The sequence below is a fragment of the Mastomys coucha genome, unplaced genomic scaffold (genome assembly GCF_008632895.1).
Source record: "Mastomys coucha isolate ucsf_1 unplaced genomic scaffold, UCSF_Mcou_1 pScaffold22, whole genome shotgun sequence".
Classification (NCBI taxonomy): Eukaryota; Metazoa; Chordata; class Mammalia; order Rodentia; family Muridae; genus Mastomys; species Mastomys coucha.
The window spans coordinates 133265424-133283841 of NW_022196905.1; the positions used below are offsets into that span (position 1 = coordinate 133265424).

General features: G+C 51.0%; 1 protein-coding gene across 5 annotated transcripts in view; it reads right to left on the reverse strand.

The window, feature by feature from the left end:
- Window positions 1-687: 687 nt before the first annotated feature.
- Window positions 688-18418, reverse strand: part of Prkar1b (protein kinase cAMP-dependent type I regulatory subunit beta) — a 121875-nt gene continuing 104144 nt past the window's right edge. For all 5 annotated transcript variants that reach the window (XM_031338460.1, XM_031338462.1, XM_031338461.1 and 2 more), the window contains 2 exons: window positions 3596-3677; window positions 688-2367 (listed from right to left, as the gene is read on the reverse strand). In XM_031338460.1, the coding sequence (XP_031194320.1) occupies window positions 2195-2367; window positions 3596-3677 (255 nt within the window). In that variant the 3' untranslated portion in view covers window positions 688-2194. The remainder of the gene's footprint in view (window positions 2368-3595; window positions 3678-18418) is intronic.

The window sequence follows — 18418 nt, forward strand, 5'->3', positions numbered from 1 at the left end:
ATAAACACTCTACCAATGAGCTATAGTCACTGCCCCCCCCTTTTTTTTTAACTTTTTACTTTGAGATTAAGTTATGTAGACTGGACCAGGCTCAGCATTAATGATTTTGTTTGCTTGGTTTGGGTTTGTTTTTGTTTATTGAGACCAGATTTCTCTTTGTAGCCCTTGCCGTCCTGGAACTCACTCTGTAGATCAGAGTGGCCTCAAACTCAGGGAGTTTGCCTGTCTTTGCCTCCTGAGTGCTGGGATTAAAGGTATACACCTCCACACCTGGCTGAGCTTTAGTGGTTTTTAAAGTGTGTGTGAGTGTGTGTGTGTGTGTATGCACGTGAATGTGCATGCATGTGTTCAAGTGTGCCATGGCATACATGTGTAGGTCAGAGGTCAAAAGTTGCATTTACCTTCCACCTGGTTTGGTCTCTTGTACCACCTGGGTGTGTCAAGCTAGCTGGGTCTCAGCACTTTCAGAGATTCTCCTGTCTACCCCTCCCACCTTGCAGTAGGAGCCCTGGGACTATACGGTTGATACTTTGTCTAGCTTTGTGTTTGGATATTTGAACTCAGGTCCTCATATTTGCATGAAAAGCATTTTACTTGCTAAGCCAATTCTCCCCAGCTTAGTGTTAATCACCTGGAATCACCAGAACAGATTCTTATCTACAAAAGATTTAGACAGAGGCTCCCAGGTTGGGAAAGGATTCTTCATTGCACATTTAATAGTTCATGCAGCACTTGGTGACATAAATAGGGGATGGAGAAGCAGGGCCACAGAATCCACAGAGAGTCCACAGTGCAGGCCACACAGCGGGGAGCTGATGGGCAGCTGGAAGGGTCACCTAGACGTGCACAGTGGGGCAAGAAAAGGTTGATCACACTGTCTCATGACATGCCGGTCACCCAGGGGACACTGAGCAGTTGAGGACACTCATGTGGTCCTCTGGCCTGGCTAGCTCATATCACACTCCACTGTTGATAGTTTAGGGATGTGGGGTCAAGTCTGGTTTCAGTACATTATCCCCTCTTGTAAGGGAGCAGAGAGACTTGGTTGAGAAATGTTTGGGAGTCGGGAGACAGGGATTCAGGCTTTGCACAGAGAGTCTGGGAAGGCTCAAACCTACAGCTTTAACCAGCAAGTTGGAGTTCCTTGCTGTCCCTTGGGGTCTCTAATAGGCAGGCCATGGAGACAGAGCCATGGCTCCTGGTCTCCAGGAGATGGGGACTCAGCCCAGAATCACCACGTTTGGAAAGCCCCACCATCAGCCACACTTCCTGCCCAATCTGGGCGTCAGCCAGTAAGGGGTCACAGGCTTGGCCAACTGTCCTGACATGAGGTCAGGGTGCCTAGCCTACCAGGAAACGAACTTTCCAAGAGCTATGAGAGTAGAGTGGGCTTAGCCACCACCTCCTGACTTTCTGGGGCCATAGCTTGGTCCCTGGATAGGAGGCTAGAATCAATTTGGGTCCCTCAGGGGTCCTTCTGAGAGTTGGGAACAGTGGGCAGGGACCAAGAATGTCTTTCATCTTCTGTCTCTGCTCTCATTTGAGGACATCTCCATTTGTCACAATTTGTTTTATACCTGGGCCTAGACCAGAGAATCTTTTTGTTTGTTTGCTTGTTTTTCAAGACAGGTTTTCTATGTATAGCCCTGGCTGTCCTGGAACTCACTCTGTAGACTAGGCTGGCCTCAAACTCAGAAATTCACCTGTCTCTGCCTCCCAAGTGCTGGGATTAAAGGCATGCGCCACCACTGCCTGGCTAGACCAGAGAATCTTACAGGGACAAGGGACTGTGTTCTGATTAACTCTCAGCTTTGGGGGAAAGCTGTAAGGGTGGTTGTAGCCCCACTCTTGAGACCTGGCAGGACACAGGGCCAGTTCAAGTATGGGGATCATATGAGAATTCCCAGAAGACTTGGAGAGGGGATAAGGTGGCCCCAAGATAAGGCTTCAGGGCCACTGTGGGAGAGCCAGCTGTCACTTCCCTGGTCTGGGGATGCAGTTGCCGCTTGCCCTTTGTGTTTTAAAAAGCACAAGATGGTTATTTATTCTAAAAGTGAGTCCAGAGAAAGGAGAGGCTCTGTGCCAGGCACCAGCCCCACTCAGCCACTAACCAGCAGCTCCCAGGCCCCTGGCATAGGGGATGGGTCACAGGGCCACACGGGGAGGCCCCCAAGGGTGCAGGGGCAATACAAGCTCAGACAGTTAGGGAGATGAAGCTGTTGTAACGCTGGATGTTTCTCTTCAGGATCTCAGAGCAGGGGCCCAAGACACGCTCAAAACGAGGCCGATCTAACTTCACACACTTGAGGGGACCCCGGGCCACTACAGTGGCCGCGCGTGGCCGGTTCAGCAGCAGGGCAATCTCCCCTGGAGGAATGAAAGAAGAAAGTCAAGGTTTGTGACATGGAATGCCCTTCCTTCCCAATGGGATGCCAGGTAAACCTGTATTTTCTTCCTTCTCTCTTCCTTCTTTCATTGAAACAGGGTCCCATATCTCCCAGGCTGGCCTAGAACTTGCTCTGAAGCTGAAGATGACTTTGCCTGATCATCTTGTCTCCTCCTGAGTGTTAGGGATCACAAACTGTACTACCACACCTGGTATATGGGACACTGGGGATTGAACCCATGGAATTCTTAACCCTGGTCTTGAATTATAAATGGTGTGTGTGTGTGTGTGTGTGTGTGTGTGTGTGTGTGTGTGTTTTCCTAGGAAGTGAACACAGCCTCATGCATGCTAGGTAAGCATGCTGCCACTGAACTACATACAGCCTTAGCCTTTTAAAATTAATAGTAGTAGTAGTAGTAGTAGTAGTAGTAGTAAGTTTGAGACAGGATCACAATAAGTTGCCTAGGACAGTCTTTGAACATGCCATCATCCTGTCTCAGCCTTCCTGTAGGATGGCAAGCACTGTAAAAGTAAATGCAAGATACAGCATAAACTCTTTCCTAGTTTAAGTATGTCCTGTGAAACTCTTGGATAGAGTACTTGCTGATGCATGGAGTCCTGGGTTCCATTCCCAACCCTGCACAAACCAGGAGTGGTGAAGCACACCTGTGAGCCCAGCACTCAGAAGGTAGAAGGAGGAGGATAGTAAATTCAAGGTCATCCTTAGCTATACAGGGAGTCTGAAGCTAGCCTGGGCTACATGAGACTCTGCTTTAGCACCCACCCCACCCCCAATTACATGTTAATTATCTGAAATGCAAGTTTAGTTAGCATAGTCCTGTGATCTGCCTGGCAGCCCCATATGCAACAGACTCTGTGATGTGGTCCAGGCTCCCCCATGACCTAGTTCCAGCTGTAAGAACATTCTAGATGTACTCAGGACCCAGCAGCTTGTGGTCCCAGGTCTCTCACCAGGACTCTGCTCTCCCACACATCAGCAGGGAGGCTCCAGGACTATCAATCCTGTGGTCTCAGGCCAGTCCTAGACCTCAGTTTGAGGTGACTCTAGCTGAGGCTTCTGTCACAGCTGCATGGGGCTTGCCCTAACCTCCAGATCCCACTTGGAGGTTTAAGGAAAGCCCCACGCAGCTCCTGACCCAGGGCCCCAAATGAGATGCCACATCTTGAGTGGTGAAACCTCCAACTCACCAAAGTAGTCAGAGTGTCCAAGGCGCCCCACTTCCACATACTCCTCATTGGGGGATCGTCGCTGGAGGACTGAAGCGGTGCCCTGTGGGAGAAGGTACAGGCAAGAGTCAGCCAAGTGTGCGGGTCAGCTGTTAGCAGGACGTGTTGAAAGCTGCTTGTTGGGGTACATCATAGTTTGCGGATCGCTTGCTTAGATAGGCATGTGGGGGGAGTCCCTTGTTGGAGAGTCACTTGGGGAGTCTGCAGTAGGAGCCACTGCCTGTGTGTCCCTTCTTCCTGGCTCCTTTCCTTCATGTAGATACAGTTGCTTCCATCCTTAACTATGCTGGCCTCTCTTTCCTCTTTTTGGGTCCACCAAGCCTTGTGGAAGGCAAACCCGCCATGTGATCTGAGCTCTGAGTTGTTGTGGTTGACTAATGCACCCTCCCAGACACCTAGAAGCCTGACCTGTCTGAACACTGCTTTTACTGACACAATGGAAGCTCCCCCAAAAGAGGGACCTTCCCCGAGCCTCCCACAGAGGTCCTGATGGTAACGGTGGGATAGCCCCAAGGTACCAGTACTTTGTCCCAATGCTGAGAGCTGACCTTGGACTGCAGCTTAAGGACAAGGAGCTGTCTTGGCCACGTTGAGGAGGGTGGGCTCTAGGGAGGCAGGGAGGAGCATGGTCTCAGGGTCACACACCTGCTGAGCTATGCAGCCCCTCCTTACACCCAGGAGGGCAGCGGGTCTGCAGACGAAGCTGGCTCAATGATTAACAGAGCAGCTGCAGCAGGTCACTGGCCTCTGGGAACATTAAAGACAAGGCCAGGGCACCCCCTGAGGCGTCTGGGAAACCAAATGCCTCCCATGCTCAGGGAGCCGGCTACCTGAGATGGGCAGTCAGGGTCCCCAACTGTCACCTTCATAGGTCAGGAAGATGGAGAGTGTGGCTTTCAACATTGCCAGTAATTCCCAGCAAGGACAGCAGAGCTTAGCCAAGTATGGTGAACCTAGCATCCCAGAATTTTAGGAAGCTGAAGCAGGGGAATTTCTGTGAGTTTGAGGTCACCCTGGGCTACACAGTGAGTCCTTGGCCAAAAATCCCGCTCATCAAACAAAAACAAGGCCAAAGCAAAACAACAAAGACGACAACAACAACAACAAAAAACTCACAAGAAGAAGGAAGAAGAGGAAGAGGAAGAAGAGAAAAACAGGGAAAAGAGACCTTTGAGTTGGCTCTGGATAAAGTCACTTGCAACCAAGTTTAATGAGAGACTTGCATGGTAGAAGAAGAGAACCATCTCCAAAAAGTTGCCCTTTGACCTCCATACATGCACCACCTCCCCACAAATAAGTAAATGTAATTTTTTTTAAAAAGGCATCTATTTGAGCTGTTGGGATGGTTTGTTTTAGTGCAACTGCTGTTATTCCAGAAGATCTTCATCCATGTCAGGTGGCTCACAACTGCCTGAAAATTCAGCTTCTGAGGAATCCAGTGCCCTCTTTTGGACCCCATGGACATCCACACATATGTAGCAGATGCACACACACACACACACACACACACATTGCAAAAAGGAAGGAAGGGAGAGAGAGGAGAAATAGAGAGAGACAGAGACAGCGAGCTGGGAAGGGAGTGGGGGTTCAGGTATGGACCGAATCTATAATCTCAGCAATAAGGAAAGAGGTACAAGGATAGGAAATCAATTCAAAGCCACCCTTAGCTTCATAGTGCAGTCAAGGCCGCCTGGGTACATGGTACCCCTTTTCAAACACAGCACGACATAACACAGAGAGTTTGACACTGAGCATTGCAGTGTGTGGGAACCACCTCCCAGGAGCCAGCGTTTAGCTCTGAGCTCCCACAGACTAGGATCAGCCAAGTCCCTGAGACAGGCAGCTGCCTGGTGGATTCTGCATCTCATTTAACACCCATGGAGACTGAGGCCCAGGGATCTTGAGAGGTTCCTGCAACCTGGTCCTCAGGGCCTCGGCGTGGGTGTTGCTAGGGCCACCAACCATGCCTAGATATCTCGGTGCCTGCCCCACAAGTCTACTCTCTTGCATTGCATGGCAAGGTGGGCTCCATCATCCAGGCTCACTCAAACCCAGTCTTGCCGGAGCCTGTGGCCAGGCTGTGCCTGGCTTAATGAGTGACTCCCGGGTCAGCAGCTAGTGCCCACAGTGCCTGGAATCCCCAGGCACCCTTAGCAGCCCCCGCAGCTGGATCCCCCAACCTGGCTCCTGGGCCTCTGCATGTTTATGAATGTGGCTGATGGATGGAGTGGGGCATGTAAACATGAGACCACTCCAGGGCTGCCAGTGTGCACAGGGAGCATGGGTAAGGAGCACAGCCAGTGTGTGCAGGGAGCACGGGCAGGAGCACGGGCAGGGAGCTCATGCTCATCCTCACCAGGGTCCTCAGCAGAGGAGATTAGCTCCACCTGTCAGGACCGTTCACAGTGGTGAGCTCCTGAGCCCATGCAGAAGAGGGACTATGACTTTTCCATGTTAGGGCTGGAGGACAGGTGGGACTTCCTGTCTTTAAATCACAGCTGGAGATGGTGTTGGGGAAAGTTTAGTCTGTGCTTGCCACACAGGCTTGAGGACCTGAGTGTGACCCTTAGCACTCCCATAAAGCTAGACTCGGTGACCCAAACTTATAATCTCAGTGTTTTTCAACTATGTAGTGTTTCTATACACTCATTGCCCCCATCCACAAATAATAATAAGATGCCAATTTTTTAAAAGCAATTCATTTGCATTGGAGCAAATGGCTTGTTGGTTAAGAGCACTTGCTGCTCTTCCAGAGGACCTGAGTTTAGTATCCAGTACCCGTGGCAGCCGCCTGGCAGAGATAAAGGCAGAGTCAGGTGGATCTCTAGAGCTCACTGGCCAGCCAGCCTAGCCTTAACTGCCCATTCCTAGGCCAATGAGAGGCACCAGTCTTAAAAAACAAGGTTGACTGCCTCTACATTCACTTTTATACATATGCACACACATTCCTGCCACACTCACACTCACCTCCACACACATACACAGGTCCAAGTAAACACAACCCCAGGGTGCAGTATTCTGGCCTGGGGAGCCTGGTGCACTGGAATAAAATGGTCATCTCAGCATTTAGTTTTCTCCTTCTACCATGTGGATCCTGGAGATCAAATTCAGGTCATTGTGCTTGGTGACAAGTTGCCTTAACTAACTGGGTTATCTTACCAACCCTTCATCCCTTCATTCAGGCAGAGGCAGGAGGATCTCAAATTCAAAGACAACCAGAGTTATATAACAATGTAGCAACACACACACACACACACACACACACACAAGTGACAAAAAAAATCAGAAAGTCAACTCAATGTTGCTACATGCTAACAAACCATCCACCTATTCAAAGACCTAGAAAGTTGGAGACCTTAGGGAACCCAGCTTGTTCTTACTTCCTGTCCTGAGACCTCAGCAACATGTCCAGTCCTCTACCAGGCTGGCACAAAAGCTGCCATGGCTCTGGAAGTCACCATATGCCATCTCTACATCATTAGCATGTAAGTAAAGGGATCCCATGTCAACCTCGGTTTCTTCATATGTGAGCTTGGGATGGTTACAGAAACTCCCAAGAAAGACGTCCACAGGGATGAAACATCCATGAAGCCTCTTGTGTAATGACTAAGAAGAGAGAAGTGGCCCACAGTGTGCCCTGTATCTCTCCAGTATGGGGAATGTCCAGGCATGGCCCTGCCCTCAAAGGGTCAACATACAACCAATGTTAGGAGACAGAACAGACAGTCAAGCTGTGAGTGCAGACATGGGGACCATAAGGGACATAATCAGCATGGCTTAAACACAGTGACCATGGGGTTGAGCTCCAGAGGATAAAGGGAGACAACCAGAAATGTGGAAGCCTCCAGCGTAGGCATGAGAATCTGGCAAGATGCTAAGGTGGGAACAGCGAGGAGGGCGAGTGCTGGTGGGAGAGCAGGGTGTCAGCAGGGGACTCCATGCTTCCCACACAGGTATAGGCATCTTGGCATCCTTACAGGAAGAGGGACTTGGCCCGAAACCTGTGCTGTGAGTTCCCAGACCCTGTTGCTGCGGGGCTCTTTCTTACAGCAGCTCCTTGGTTGCCCTGACTAATACACTGTCTGGAGCATGACTGTCACCATCCTCACCGTAAAGCCCCATGTCTGTGAAGGCAGCAAGCACTCTGCTCCCTCTACATACTCCCAGATACGCTGGAGACAGGCCATTGTCTCCTGTCACTGAAAACTCCTAGGCAGGAAAACAAAAAACAAAAAACACTCCCAACTCAAGATCCAACCTGTGTCCCTAGAAGCCATGGAAATGGCCAGACATTCTGGAGGACACGTTGAGAGCTCAGGCCTGGGAAACACCCATGCCAAATTGCTGGCTCATAGTCTCCAAGTTCCTCATGGAAGATCCCAGATCTGTAGCAGACAGCCCAGAGGCGGTGCAGGGAATTGTCACTCTTGGGTGCCTATGACAGGGTCTGGTTTCAGATAGTAGATTTCCTTTTAACTACTGTGACTTTAAAAAGAACTTTTTTCCTACAACACTAAAAGGGAAGTGTGACTTTCCTAAAAAGGAAGCCAGTGGGGGCCATGTGGCACCCACTCCTACAAGGCCATGTCCTGGGCTTCCTCTTTCCATGTCTCACAGTCTCATTTGTGGCGACCAGAGGTTGGGCTGGGTGCCCTTCTCAGCCGCTCTCCACTTTAGTTTTTGAGACAGGGTCTCTCACTGAACCTGGAACTCACCACTTCAGCGAGACTGGCTGGCCAGTGGACACCAGGGACACTCCTGTCTCCATCTCCTCAGTGTTGGGATTATAGGCACATGCCACCACTCAGCTTTTAGGAGGGTCCTGGGGACTAGACGCAGTTCTTCTTGTTTATAAAACAAGCCCCTCATCAACTAAGCCATGCTCCTAACACTTCCCCAGATGTTGTTAAGATTCAAAACAGGATAGCTCGTAACTGAGAAGTCCTGCTTTCAGAGGTGGAATTGAGGGAAACCAGATCGGTTTTCAGGAGCCAGTTCCTGGGAGGAGACCGTGAAGAGACAGTCTTGCCTAGCTGGTTCTCATGGCTGCTCATCATTTACAGCCTTGGCCCTGAAGCCCCTCTCTCTCACAACCTCCACCTCTCCAGCATGAATTGAGCAGTGACTGGGACCCTCATCTCTGCTGGAGAGACCCTTAAATATCCAGTGAAAACCAAGCTATGGGCTTAGACATCAAAGATACCGAGGAAGTAGGTTAGGAGTGCAGTCAACCAAGTCTAGCCGCTAAGTGACCATGGAGCAAGGGCTACCAAACAGTGGAAAAGCTCTCCTAGAGCGTGAGCAACAGCCAGCAACAGGCCAGGATGAGAAGAGAGAGATGAGGAGGGTGAAGGAGGGATAGCATGAAGAATGGGGCAAGCTCAGTGTTGGCACTTGCATTAACCTTGAAGAGCACAAGAAAGGCTCCCAACTTAAGACCTCTGCCTAGGATCCACACCAGGCTGAATATGAGAACCCAAGTCCCTCTGAGTCCAAAACCAGCCAGAGACCAGCAAAGGAGTGAGGAATCAAGAGGCGTATGTGTGAGAAACACCCTGCCCATGGATACCAAGGATTGAGACTGAACGGAGAGGAGCTATACACACACACACACACACACACACACACACACACACACATTCTATGCACAACTGAGGCCACCAACCCTTGGCTCCAGAACAGGGAATAGGCGAAACTTTTTTTTTGCATTATTTAAAGAAATATCTTTTAAAAGAAATCTTAGTTTCACTTCCATACATGGAAATGGATCTCGCCACCCGTAAATGAAAAGTGACACAAGCAATTGGAGACAGGTGCAGAAGATTGCATTGCAAACATGCCTGGAGCCCATGGGGACAGGCGTGCCCATGGGGACGTGGGGATGCTCACGCACATGAGGACACACATGGCCACAGAGACACACACCTTGCATGTGGGAATATGCATGCACATAGGAACCAGTACCCACAGAGGACCAGCACCCACAAGAGAATGCAGACACACAGGCACATGCATGGACCCTTTGGGGCTCATCCATGCAAGCTGCTCCCTGGCTGTGAATGGAGGGTGGCCCATCCCTTACAACAATAAGATCTGCCTACCCCAGAGACCCCAGAAACGGCTCCCACTGGGAGTGGGGAGGTGGGCCCATAAGTAATGGGGAGGAAGATGGTTGTCCTCGGTGTCATGAGACCTGTCCCACTCCGGGGATTTGGCCCTAGCCTGCAGCTGCTGTGTGCACACATCAGTCATCAGCTTCTGCATGGATACAAAGACAGAGTACCACTTTGCAAACTCGCACACACAAGCACAGTCCCAGAGCCTGGAGCTTGCTTCAGCCTGGGGAACACATTCCAGAGACTTGGTTTTATTTTTGAGACAGGAGCTTGCCGAATAGTCCAAGCTTTTAATACTCCTGTTGCAGCTTCACAGAGGCTAGGATTACAGGAATGTCTACCACGTCCAGCCTCCCAAATAGCCCAGCCTGGCCAAGGATGACACTCAGTTTCTAAGTTTGTTTGGTTTGGTTGTTGTTTTGGTTTGGGTTTTGTTCTACGAGACAAGGTCTACTATGTTGATGACCAGGCTGGCCTAAAACTTCCAGCCTTCCTGTTTCAGCTTCCCAGGTTCTGGACTAACAGACATATCACAACATCTAGTTTAAACATTTCAGGGTTCCCCCCTCCCCTGTCATGCAGGGGATTAAACCCACAGCCCTGCACCTAAAGAATTGCAGTGTCCACACTAGGTTGTAAAGAAAGTGATCGCCACAATTAGCAGTTTTCCATGTGGAAGCTAATTCCAGTTGCAGGTCCCCTACCCCCACCCCATGTGGCCCTCCCCCTCCCCATGTGATTTCCCCTGGAGCTCCTGCTGGTTGATTAGCCTCTCCTACCTTAAGAAGCCTGGGCTCTCATCTGCGAAGGTGCCCTGCTCCGCCCTCCCCTCGTGCCTCGCTCCGCTGCCTGTCTGTAACAAGGCTGGCTACAGTCTGTCCTTTTGACAACTGAGCAAACACACCAACCCGGTGGGCGGCCGAGGTCAGCTTTTGTGCCAGTGTTTAATGGTTCATCCGTGAGGTCTGGGCTGTGGCGGAGGCACGGCCCAGCAGCTCCAGTGGGAAAACAGACATTAACTTGGATTCCGGCGCCACGGCTGCTCTCAGGATGGGGACAGGTGCCAACGAGGGCCTGGGGACCATAGCTCAAGGCAGTCAAATCCTGTGTGAGAGGGTCCCCTTCTGCAGAGCCAGTCTCTGTCACAAATACCCCAAGGTTGGGTTTGTCCAGCAGGTGTATAAACAGTGGCTCTAACGAAGCTCCAGGACTCCAGGGCGTGTAGACATGGCATGCAGGGGTCAAGACAACGGTGGGGGCCTCAAAGTGAAATGGTATGTGGGTAGCACTGGCCCTGCAGGGCCCTGCTCCTCACACCCTTCTGTGGCTCAGTTGCCCTCCCCACCTTACCATTTGCTAGAGAAGCAGGCTGCACACCAGCCCTACTCACAGACAGCCTCAGAAAAACTCAGCCAGGCAGAGGGAAAGGTAGTTAGTGAGTGTACTACACTAGGCCTGGGTCGCTGCTTCATAGGGGGTGGGCATGAGCTGCTGAGCTCCATCTGCGGAGCCTGGGACCTTGCCTCTTGAGTGAGGCCTAGTGTCTGCCTTTGAACACATATCCCAGCTCATTCTCAGACCCTCCAGGCCTCTGTATGCACAACTCCTCCTGAACAATGGTTCCTATTCCAGCTGACTCCACATCAGTGGCTCCATCCCTGCTGACCTCCACCAAAGCTTCCACATCCTGGACGATATCATCAGTGACCTTTATCTTCTTTGACCTCCCCCTTTTGATGGCCCACTGTCCTTGTGAACAATGCCCTGCCCCTGCTATCCTCTCCCATAGATGGACCCCCTTGCTGACCCATCCTACCGACAGACCCCTCTTGATGACTTTCCCATAGATGGAAATCCCCTGTGTTGATCTCCCCTGTCCTGGCATCATACCCAATAACACCTGCCATCCCAAAGTCACTGAGCCCAGGAATTCTGTCCCTGTCACCTCTACCCACCACAGCCCCGCAGCTGACTTTCTCCACCCCTGCCCAACTAACAGAGAGTTCACAGGTCACCTTCCATCTATTCATTGCAGCCCTTGAGGGTCTCCCCAGAGGGTGCTGCCACAACTAACTTTGCCCCTTCATTTCCTGCCAGATTGGATGTGCCTGGAACCCTCCTCCTCAACCAGCCATGGTGTCTTGAGCCCTGTAGTCACCTTGACCAAGTGAGTCCAAAGACGTGGATGCCATGTATGCATCCTTACAGATTAAATATACCTTCTCCTACTCCTACTTTCAACCCAGGAGATCATGCCCCAAGGATGTAAGCTTGTTCTCCATATGCAGCTGGGCAGGGCATGCACAGGTAGGCCTTTGACACAGCCTAGAACTAAAGTCCCACTTCTACAAGTCTAGAGTACATCAGGTGCCTGGTAGGCACAGCTTCATGTCTCTGTCATACTACTTTGCTAGAGATGAGGGCACTGGTGAGTCCTCCACAGGGTGCCTTTCCACCTGGCATGCCTCCTGCCAGACAGAGGAAAAACTCACATGGAGCCCTGTGGGGTCTGGTTGTTCACTCAAAGATCCATAGCTACCCCAATGCCCAGATCTCAGCTCTTCCAACCCCAGAGGAGATCCACTAGCTTCCCCAGCCTGTAGCCCAGTGTGCTGTGTGTGTGTTCACATAACTGTATATGATGGGTATGCAAGAGTGTGGGTGCTGTTTAAAGGCACACATGCATGTAGTATGTAAACATAGAGTGCTTGTGCTATGTGCACAAGTATGTGAACTGCTGTGTGATACTGTGTGGGTATGTGGGCTTTGTACACAGAAGTATGCATGCAATACTTGTACTGTGTGCATGAGAATACCTGCTGTTCTGTGCATGAATACAGGCACTGTGCTCGTATGCTTGCATGTGTTGGTGTGTTAAGTGTGCATGTGATTGTGTGTGTGCTGTTTGTGAAAGAGTGTACATGCATGTATGTGTGTATGTGTATGGGCTATGTGCATGTGATTGTGTGCTAAGTGAATGGATCCACATGTATGAGTGCGTTGTGTATAGGAGTGTACAGACAAGTTTGTGCAAGTGATTTGTACTGGGTCTCTGTGTGATTTGTACTGTGTGTGTGTGTGTGATTGTGTGCTGTGTGAGATGCACATGCTTTCTGCATGTGTGTGACGTGAGACTGTGTTTGTTATGTGGGTGGGTGGGCAGACTATGTGTGTATATGAGTACTGTCTGTCTGAGTGCTAGACATGCTTGCTTGATTGATATGGAGTCTTGATATATTGCTTTTTCTCTTTTTGTTTTTTGTTTTTTCAAGACAGGGTTTCTCTGTGTAGCCCTGGCTGTCCTGGAACTCACTCTGTAGACCAGGCTGGCCTCAAACTCAGAAATCTGCCTGCCTCTGCCTCCCAAGTGCTGGGATCAAAGGCATGCGTGCTAAGACTTGTCTTAAAACTATTGGGCTCAAGCAAGCCTCTTGCCTCAACCTCCCAAGTAGCTGGGACAGATGTGCAACTGTCATACCTGTGAGAGTTCGACACCAACAAACTATCCTTGTAGATATGTTTAAAATGTGAACTTCTTGTTCACACTGGGACTCCAACTCTATGTGCCCAGCCTCATGCCCTTGGAATTCTACTCTGGCCTCCTCCACATCCTCTCTACCTGGCAGTGTTCAACCCCATCATGCTGCTGGGCAACATCTCAATTCCTGTTGTCTCTGCCCTGACTGGGCCCAGCCCATTTCCTGGGGGTGTAGAGGTTACGCTCTGCTGTTGACAGCCATTTCTCATCTAAAGCCTTTGAGCTGAGTCCTAGACTGTGCTGAGGCTGTAGATAAGCAATGGCCAGTGCATGGGAGTGTTGGGAAGGAAGCTGAGGTCAGAGGTCAGGAGACGGCTCCTTGGAAGGACCACTGTTCACCCCTGCACAGTGCTCCTATGTGTAGCTTCCCAAGATGAGCCCAGTATAGTCATGCTTCCTAGTGTCTCAAGACCTGTATAGAGGGCAGCAGAGGAGTCAAAGGGCTGTGTGGGCAGCCATGGGATGCAATGGTTCGAGGCTCCACAGACTGACTTGTCCAGACTGGCTTATCTAGACTGGCTTGTGCATCTGTTTGGGTTTCCCAGGAAAACATGCATCCTCATAGCAACCACTTCTGCACAGTGTTTAAGGCGCCTCTGAGGAGCCAGAGTCTCAGCTGGGTAATCCCAGACTGTGAAAGCTAGAAGATACATTCCACATCTGTCTCGCTGGGGACACATGTGGCTGGCAGGGCAAGGATGATGGGAAATTGGATCCCAGCGTCTGCAACAGGGGGCCTGGGATGTGGGGGCTGCTGCGGCTCTGGAGAAGGTGAAGGAATGATGGTGATGCCTTTGGCATGGGTCTGGGAAGGAATGTTCCGAGTTGCTGTTTTCTTGTTCTTCTTTACTGATACAGGTCTCATGTAGCTCAGGCTGGCCTCAAACTGGATATGTAGCCAAGAATGACCCTGGACTTTTAATCCTCCTGCCTATACCTCTAAAACGCTGGGATCACACAGATGTGGCCTAACACCCAGTTTATGTGGTGCTAGGGATAGAACCCAGAGCTTTGTACGGGCAAGCACTTTTTTTTTTTTAACTTTTAGATAGGGGCTCACTCTTAGGGAACAGCCTGCTGCAGAGGCTCTGCTTCCTGCAAGAAATCTCTGGAACCAAAGGATAGTGTACATCTAGAAGGTCAATGTACACACTGTGCGCCATCATGGCATGGCCATCGCATCCAAAAAGGATGCTTTCCTGCTTCCTTCCCTGTGAGTTGTAGCACCCAACATCCGGCCACTGAGAGAATGCAACTGTGATTTACCCAGGATGCAGCCTTGGCAAGCAAGCCTTAGGAGTTCTTCCACACCAGGGTAAAGGGAACACCAAGCCCCGCTGACTCAAAGTGACCACGTTAGCTTTCCATGAGAAAGAAGATAGATCAGAGTCCATGGTCCTCTGGGATCCTCTTGGTGGGCTACGCTATTAGGAGCTTCCCTGGCCTTCTGGATAGGGTCTAAGCAGAGGGCACTCATGATCACCAAGTGGTGCCAGCATGATGAAGCCAGACTTCCCTGAGAATCCTGACAGCTCATCACAGTGAGTCCAGCCAATGAGCTGGAAAACACTAGTGAATGAGATCACCCAGTGCCAGACACACAGGGTAAGAATAATGCCCAACCCCTGAGAAAGCCCCCACACCTTGGAATCAACAGGCACAGGGGGGTTCTGAGCCCTGCTTGGCTCTTGGGAGTTCCTTCCAGTCCAGCACAGAGGCAAATTCAGTGTTGCTAGCAAACACTGGGTTTGCAGTCTCAACCCCTTCCCTCCTTGACATTGTAATTCCTCTGGAGTGGGGGTCAAGGAGGCCCCACCCACATGGCCCTAAGGCTGGGAGAAAAGGGTTGCATCTGTACCAAGGATGAATGTTCCCCCAGCCCAGGCCTGTTAGGGCAGAGCGGCTAGCTGACAGCCATACCCAGTGTGTCCCCCAAGACAGGGACAGATGTAAAACCTTTAGGTTTCAGATGGGTTGACTCATGAGAGGAGTTTAGGTCATTCAGGCAACAGGTACTGCTGTCACCTATAGCATTTAATGTGCATGGCCCATGTACCCAATAACAATCTTACAACAATACGCACTTCCAGCTTCGTGTGTTCTCCATGCAGGATGCACCCAGCAATATTTACAATAAACATTAGAGTGAGGGACCATTCAGAGTCTTTCTCAAGTGTCCTCTGTGCAGCCTCTCTGCTACATGGTCCAGTATCAGGAGGTCCAACACAACTGGTACCTAATGCTTGTGCCATCTATAGGACATCTTTCCTATCTCAAAAAACGTCTACTTGAACTTCAGCACCCCAAGCCCCTTCCTGCCCTCTTCTCCCACATCTGCTGGTGCCTTTTTCTCATGACTACAGCCCATCTGCCACCTGGAGACAGCCTCTTGCCTTTCTGACTGCTTTGCTCCTGCCATGATCCCTTGTTTAACTTATTCTGTACAAATGACCCTATAGGTTTTTGTTTGTTTGTTTTTTGGGTTTTTTTGTTTTTGTTTTTTTTGTTTTCTTTTGTTTTGTTTTGTTTTTGGCAAGTATCACACATTCTAATGGCTACCTCAAACCCTGGATCTACCTGAAAGACCCTAGCAAGCAGGCCTTCAACAACTGCCTAAGAATTCCCTGTAGTCCTTCTCCCCAGCCAGTTCCAGCGCAGACCAGGGACCTAAGACCCTCACTCCCCAGATCTAGTTCCTGTCTGCATGTCTGAGACATCCTGGGCTCCAGGCATACAGTGTCCTTTCCAGAACCCTGCCCCACTCCCCCTGTGTCCTTCTACAATGTCTGACTCCCTCAGAACCCCTACCAGAAGAAGGGTTGCCTGGCATTTGCCACACCTACAGCCAAGGGAGCTAACTCTAGAGAAATATCCAAGCATGGCTCCATACAGCTCCTGCAGGCCCCTAGACCTTCTCCAGGAATGATTCCCAAAGAGAGGAGCATAGGAACCAACTGAATGACATTAAAACAGCTCAAGGAGTCAGGAGAATAGAGGTGACACTGAGTAAGGACAGTGAGTTTGAGGCATAAACACACCCCAGGGAGCCAAGATGCCTGCTGCCTGGAGTGCAGTAGGGCCAGCACAGGTCCTACACTGCATTCAGGTACCCCCAGGCACACACAGTCATTGTCTGGCCTTCCTTCTTCCTGCAAAGGTGATCTCTATATGCCCCAGCAGGGAGGCAGGCACTCTGAAGATGTTAGGGCTGTGTTCCCAGGCCCGGGGGCAGCTGAGAAATGTGTTGTTTTGCAGTGCTTCAACTCTGTGGACATTCATAAAATTAATTTGCTAAGTGAGGAGATAAATCCAATGCCGTGTTCCCATGGCAACACCTCCCATGCTGCCCAATTTCAGTCTTGGGATTTTATGGGAAGCCATCCTTCCTGGTCCAGCTGCTTCCCTGGTCACTCACTCAGGGCCCAGGAATGGGGCAGCAGGAGGGGTGGGGGGTGGGAGCAGCTCGAATTGAGGAATGCGAGTCTGGAATCCGAGCTGCTGAGAAATCACTTCTCCCACCCAGCCCCTGTCCGGCTCCTCTTGGGTTTTCCTGGAGAGCTGTGGGAGGAGACCTTGGATCCAGATGAGGTCACTCTTGCCTGCAGGTCCTGGCAGGCCCAGCCCAGGCCCAGGGTACCCCCTACTAGGAGGCCAGCCAAAAGCTGTGTCCTGCCAAACACAGAGCCCAGACCCAGCAGAGGCTTTGTCCCATCTCAAGGGCTCTTTGCCCAGGGTAGCTCACCCCAGGGGAACAGAGGCAGGAAGGTGACACAGCAGGGAGTGAGCTCAGACAGTAGCAGGGACCCGCACCGCCCCATTTGTGACTTCCACCTTTGTGTCCTAGGCGCCTGGCTCCCACCGGTGGGTGTGACTACAGGAGGCACGCCCAGCTCCTGGCCTGTCTGCTAAGTGTTTTCTAGAAGCTCTGAGGATCAGGTGTCTGAGAAGCTGGCAGCTTCCCCGATCCTGCTCAGGGACAGCTGCTGTGAATACTGCAAGGAGAAACAAGCTACTTGGCCTCCGAGGGTGCAGCCCTGCAGAGATCTCTACGAAGCACATAAACTGGCTCCAACTCCTTAATCGGCATGTTCTGATTGTGGTAGTGAGGCTCCCAGGAGCCAATGGTATTAATCCCCTTCTGGATGTCCCCATAAGTGGTGTGGAAATCAGTTCTAGAAACAATCACATCTCATTGGTGTAGCAGAAGCCAGGCACGCACAAGCAGCCAGCATGACATCCTGTAGCTCTCAGAGCACTGGGGCTCAGAGACAGGTAGATACCCTTCCATGGGGGGTGGGCCAGCGGGACGGGGTGGGGGAGATAAGAGGGGGGAAGGTTGGTGGGGAGGGGCAAGGGACAGGGAATAGAGATATGGGCTTTGTAGCTAGGTTTCCCAGGACTGCTAGTGTCCTCCTCAAGCTGACAAAGACACAGTTTACAAAACAAGTTCAGAAAATTCACACTAGGAAAATGTGATAACTACCACATGAGACGTAGCTGTGAGACAGGGCAGGCAGGCGCAGGGGCAGGGGCAAGGGCAGGGGCAGGAGCAACTTAGGTGTGAGAGAAACAGGAGACTTCACTCCTCAAGGAGAGGAGGTCAGACAGAGCAGCCGAGCGCGCCTGCCCACATCCCACAGGGAGCTGGGTTTGACCCTCTGTGCACATCTGGCTTAGATGTGGCCAAAGCCTCCCCTGAGCCATGTGAACAAGCTGCAAAGTCCTCTGGGGTGCATTCTGGACTTGGGGTCTGTGGGTTAACTTTCCAGATTCAGCTGATCACAGAGGACGAAGGGTATTTAAAAAAAAAAAAAAAAAAAAAGCCGCGTTGCCAAGGAGACCACTTCAAACACATTTTATAAGGTTGTGAAAAGTATACCTTCCCCTGGGGTTGGGTTACATCTCAGAGGCCCAGACAATATGCTGTTCATATGAATGAGGCCCAACCTCTCTCCCCCTCATCTCCAGTCAATGGAGGCTCAAGCTGACTGATGTCGAGGCTACCCTGGGAAGCAGGCGCCTTCTTAGAAACCTTTCTGCATTGAGGACACTGGGGACATATGTAGAAGCTGGTCTAAGGCCAGCCCCACTGCTTGAGATTCCCCCAAGGTAACCGGCAGTCCCCTCCCC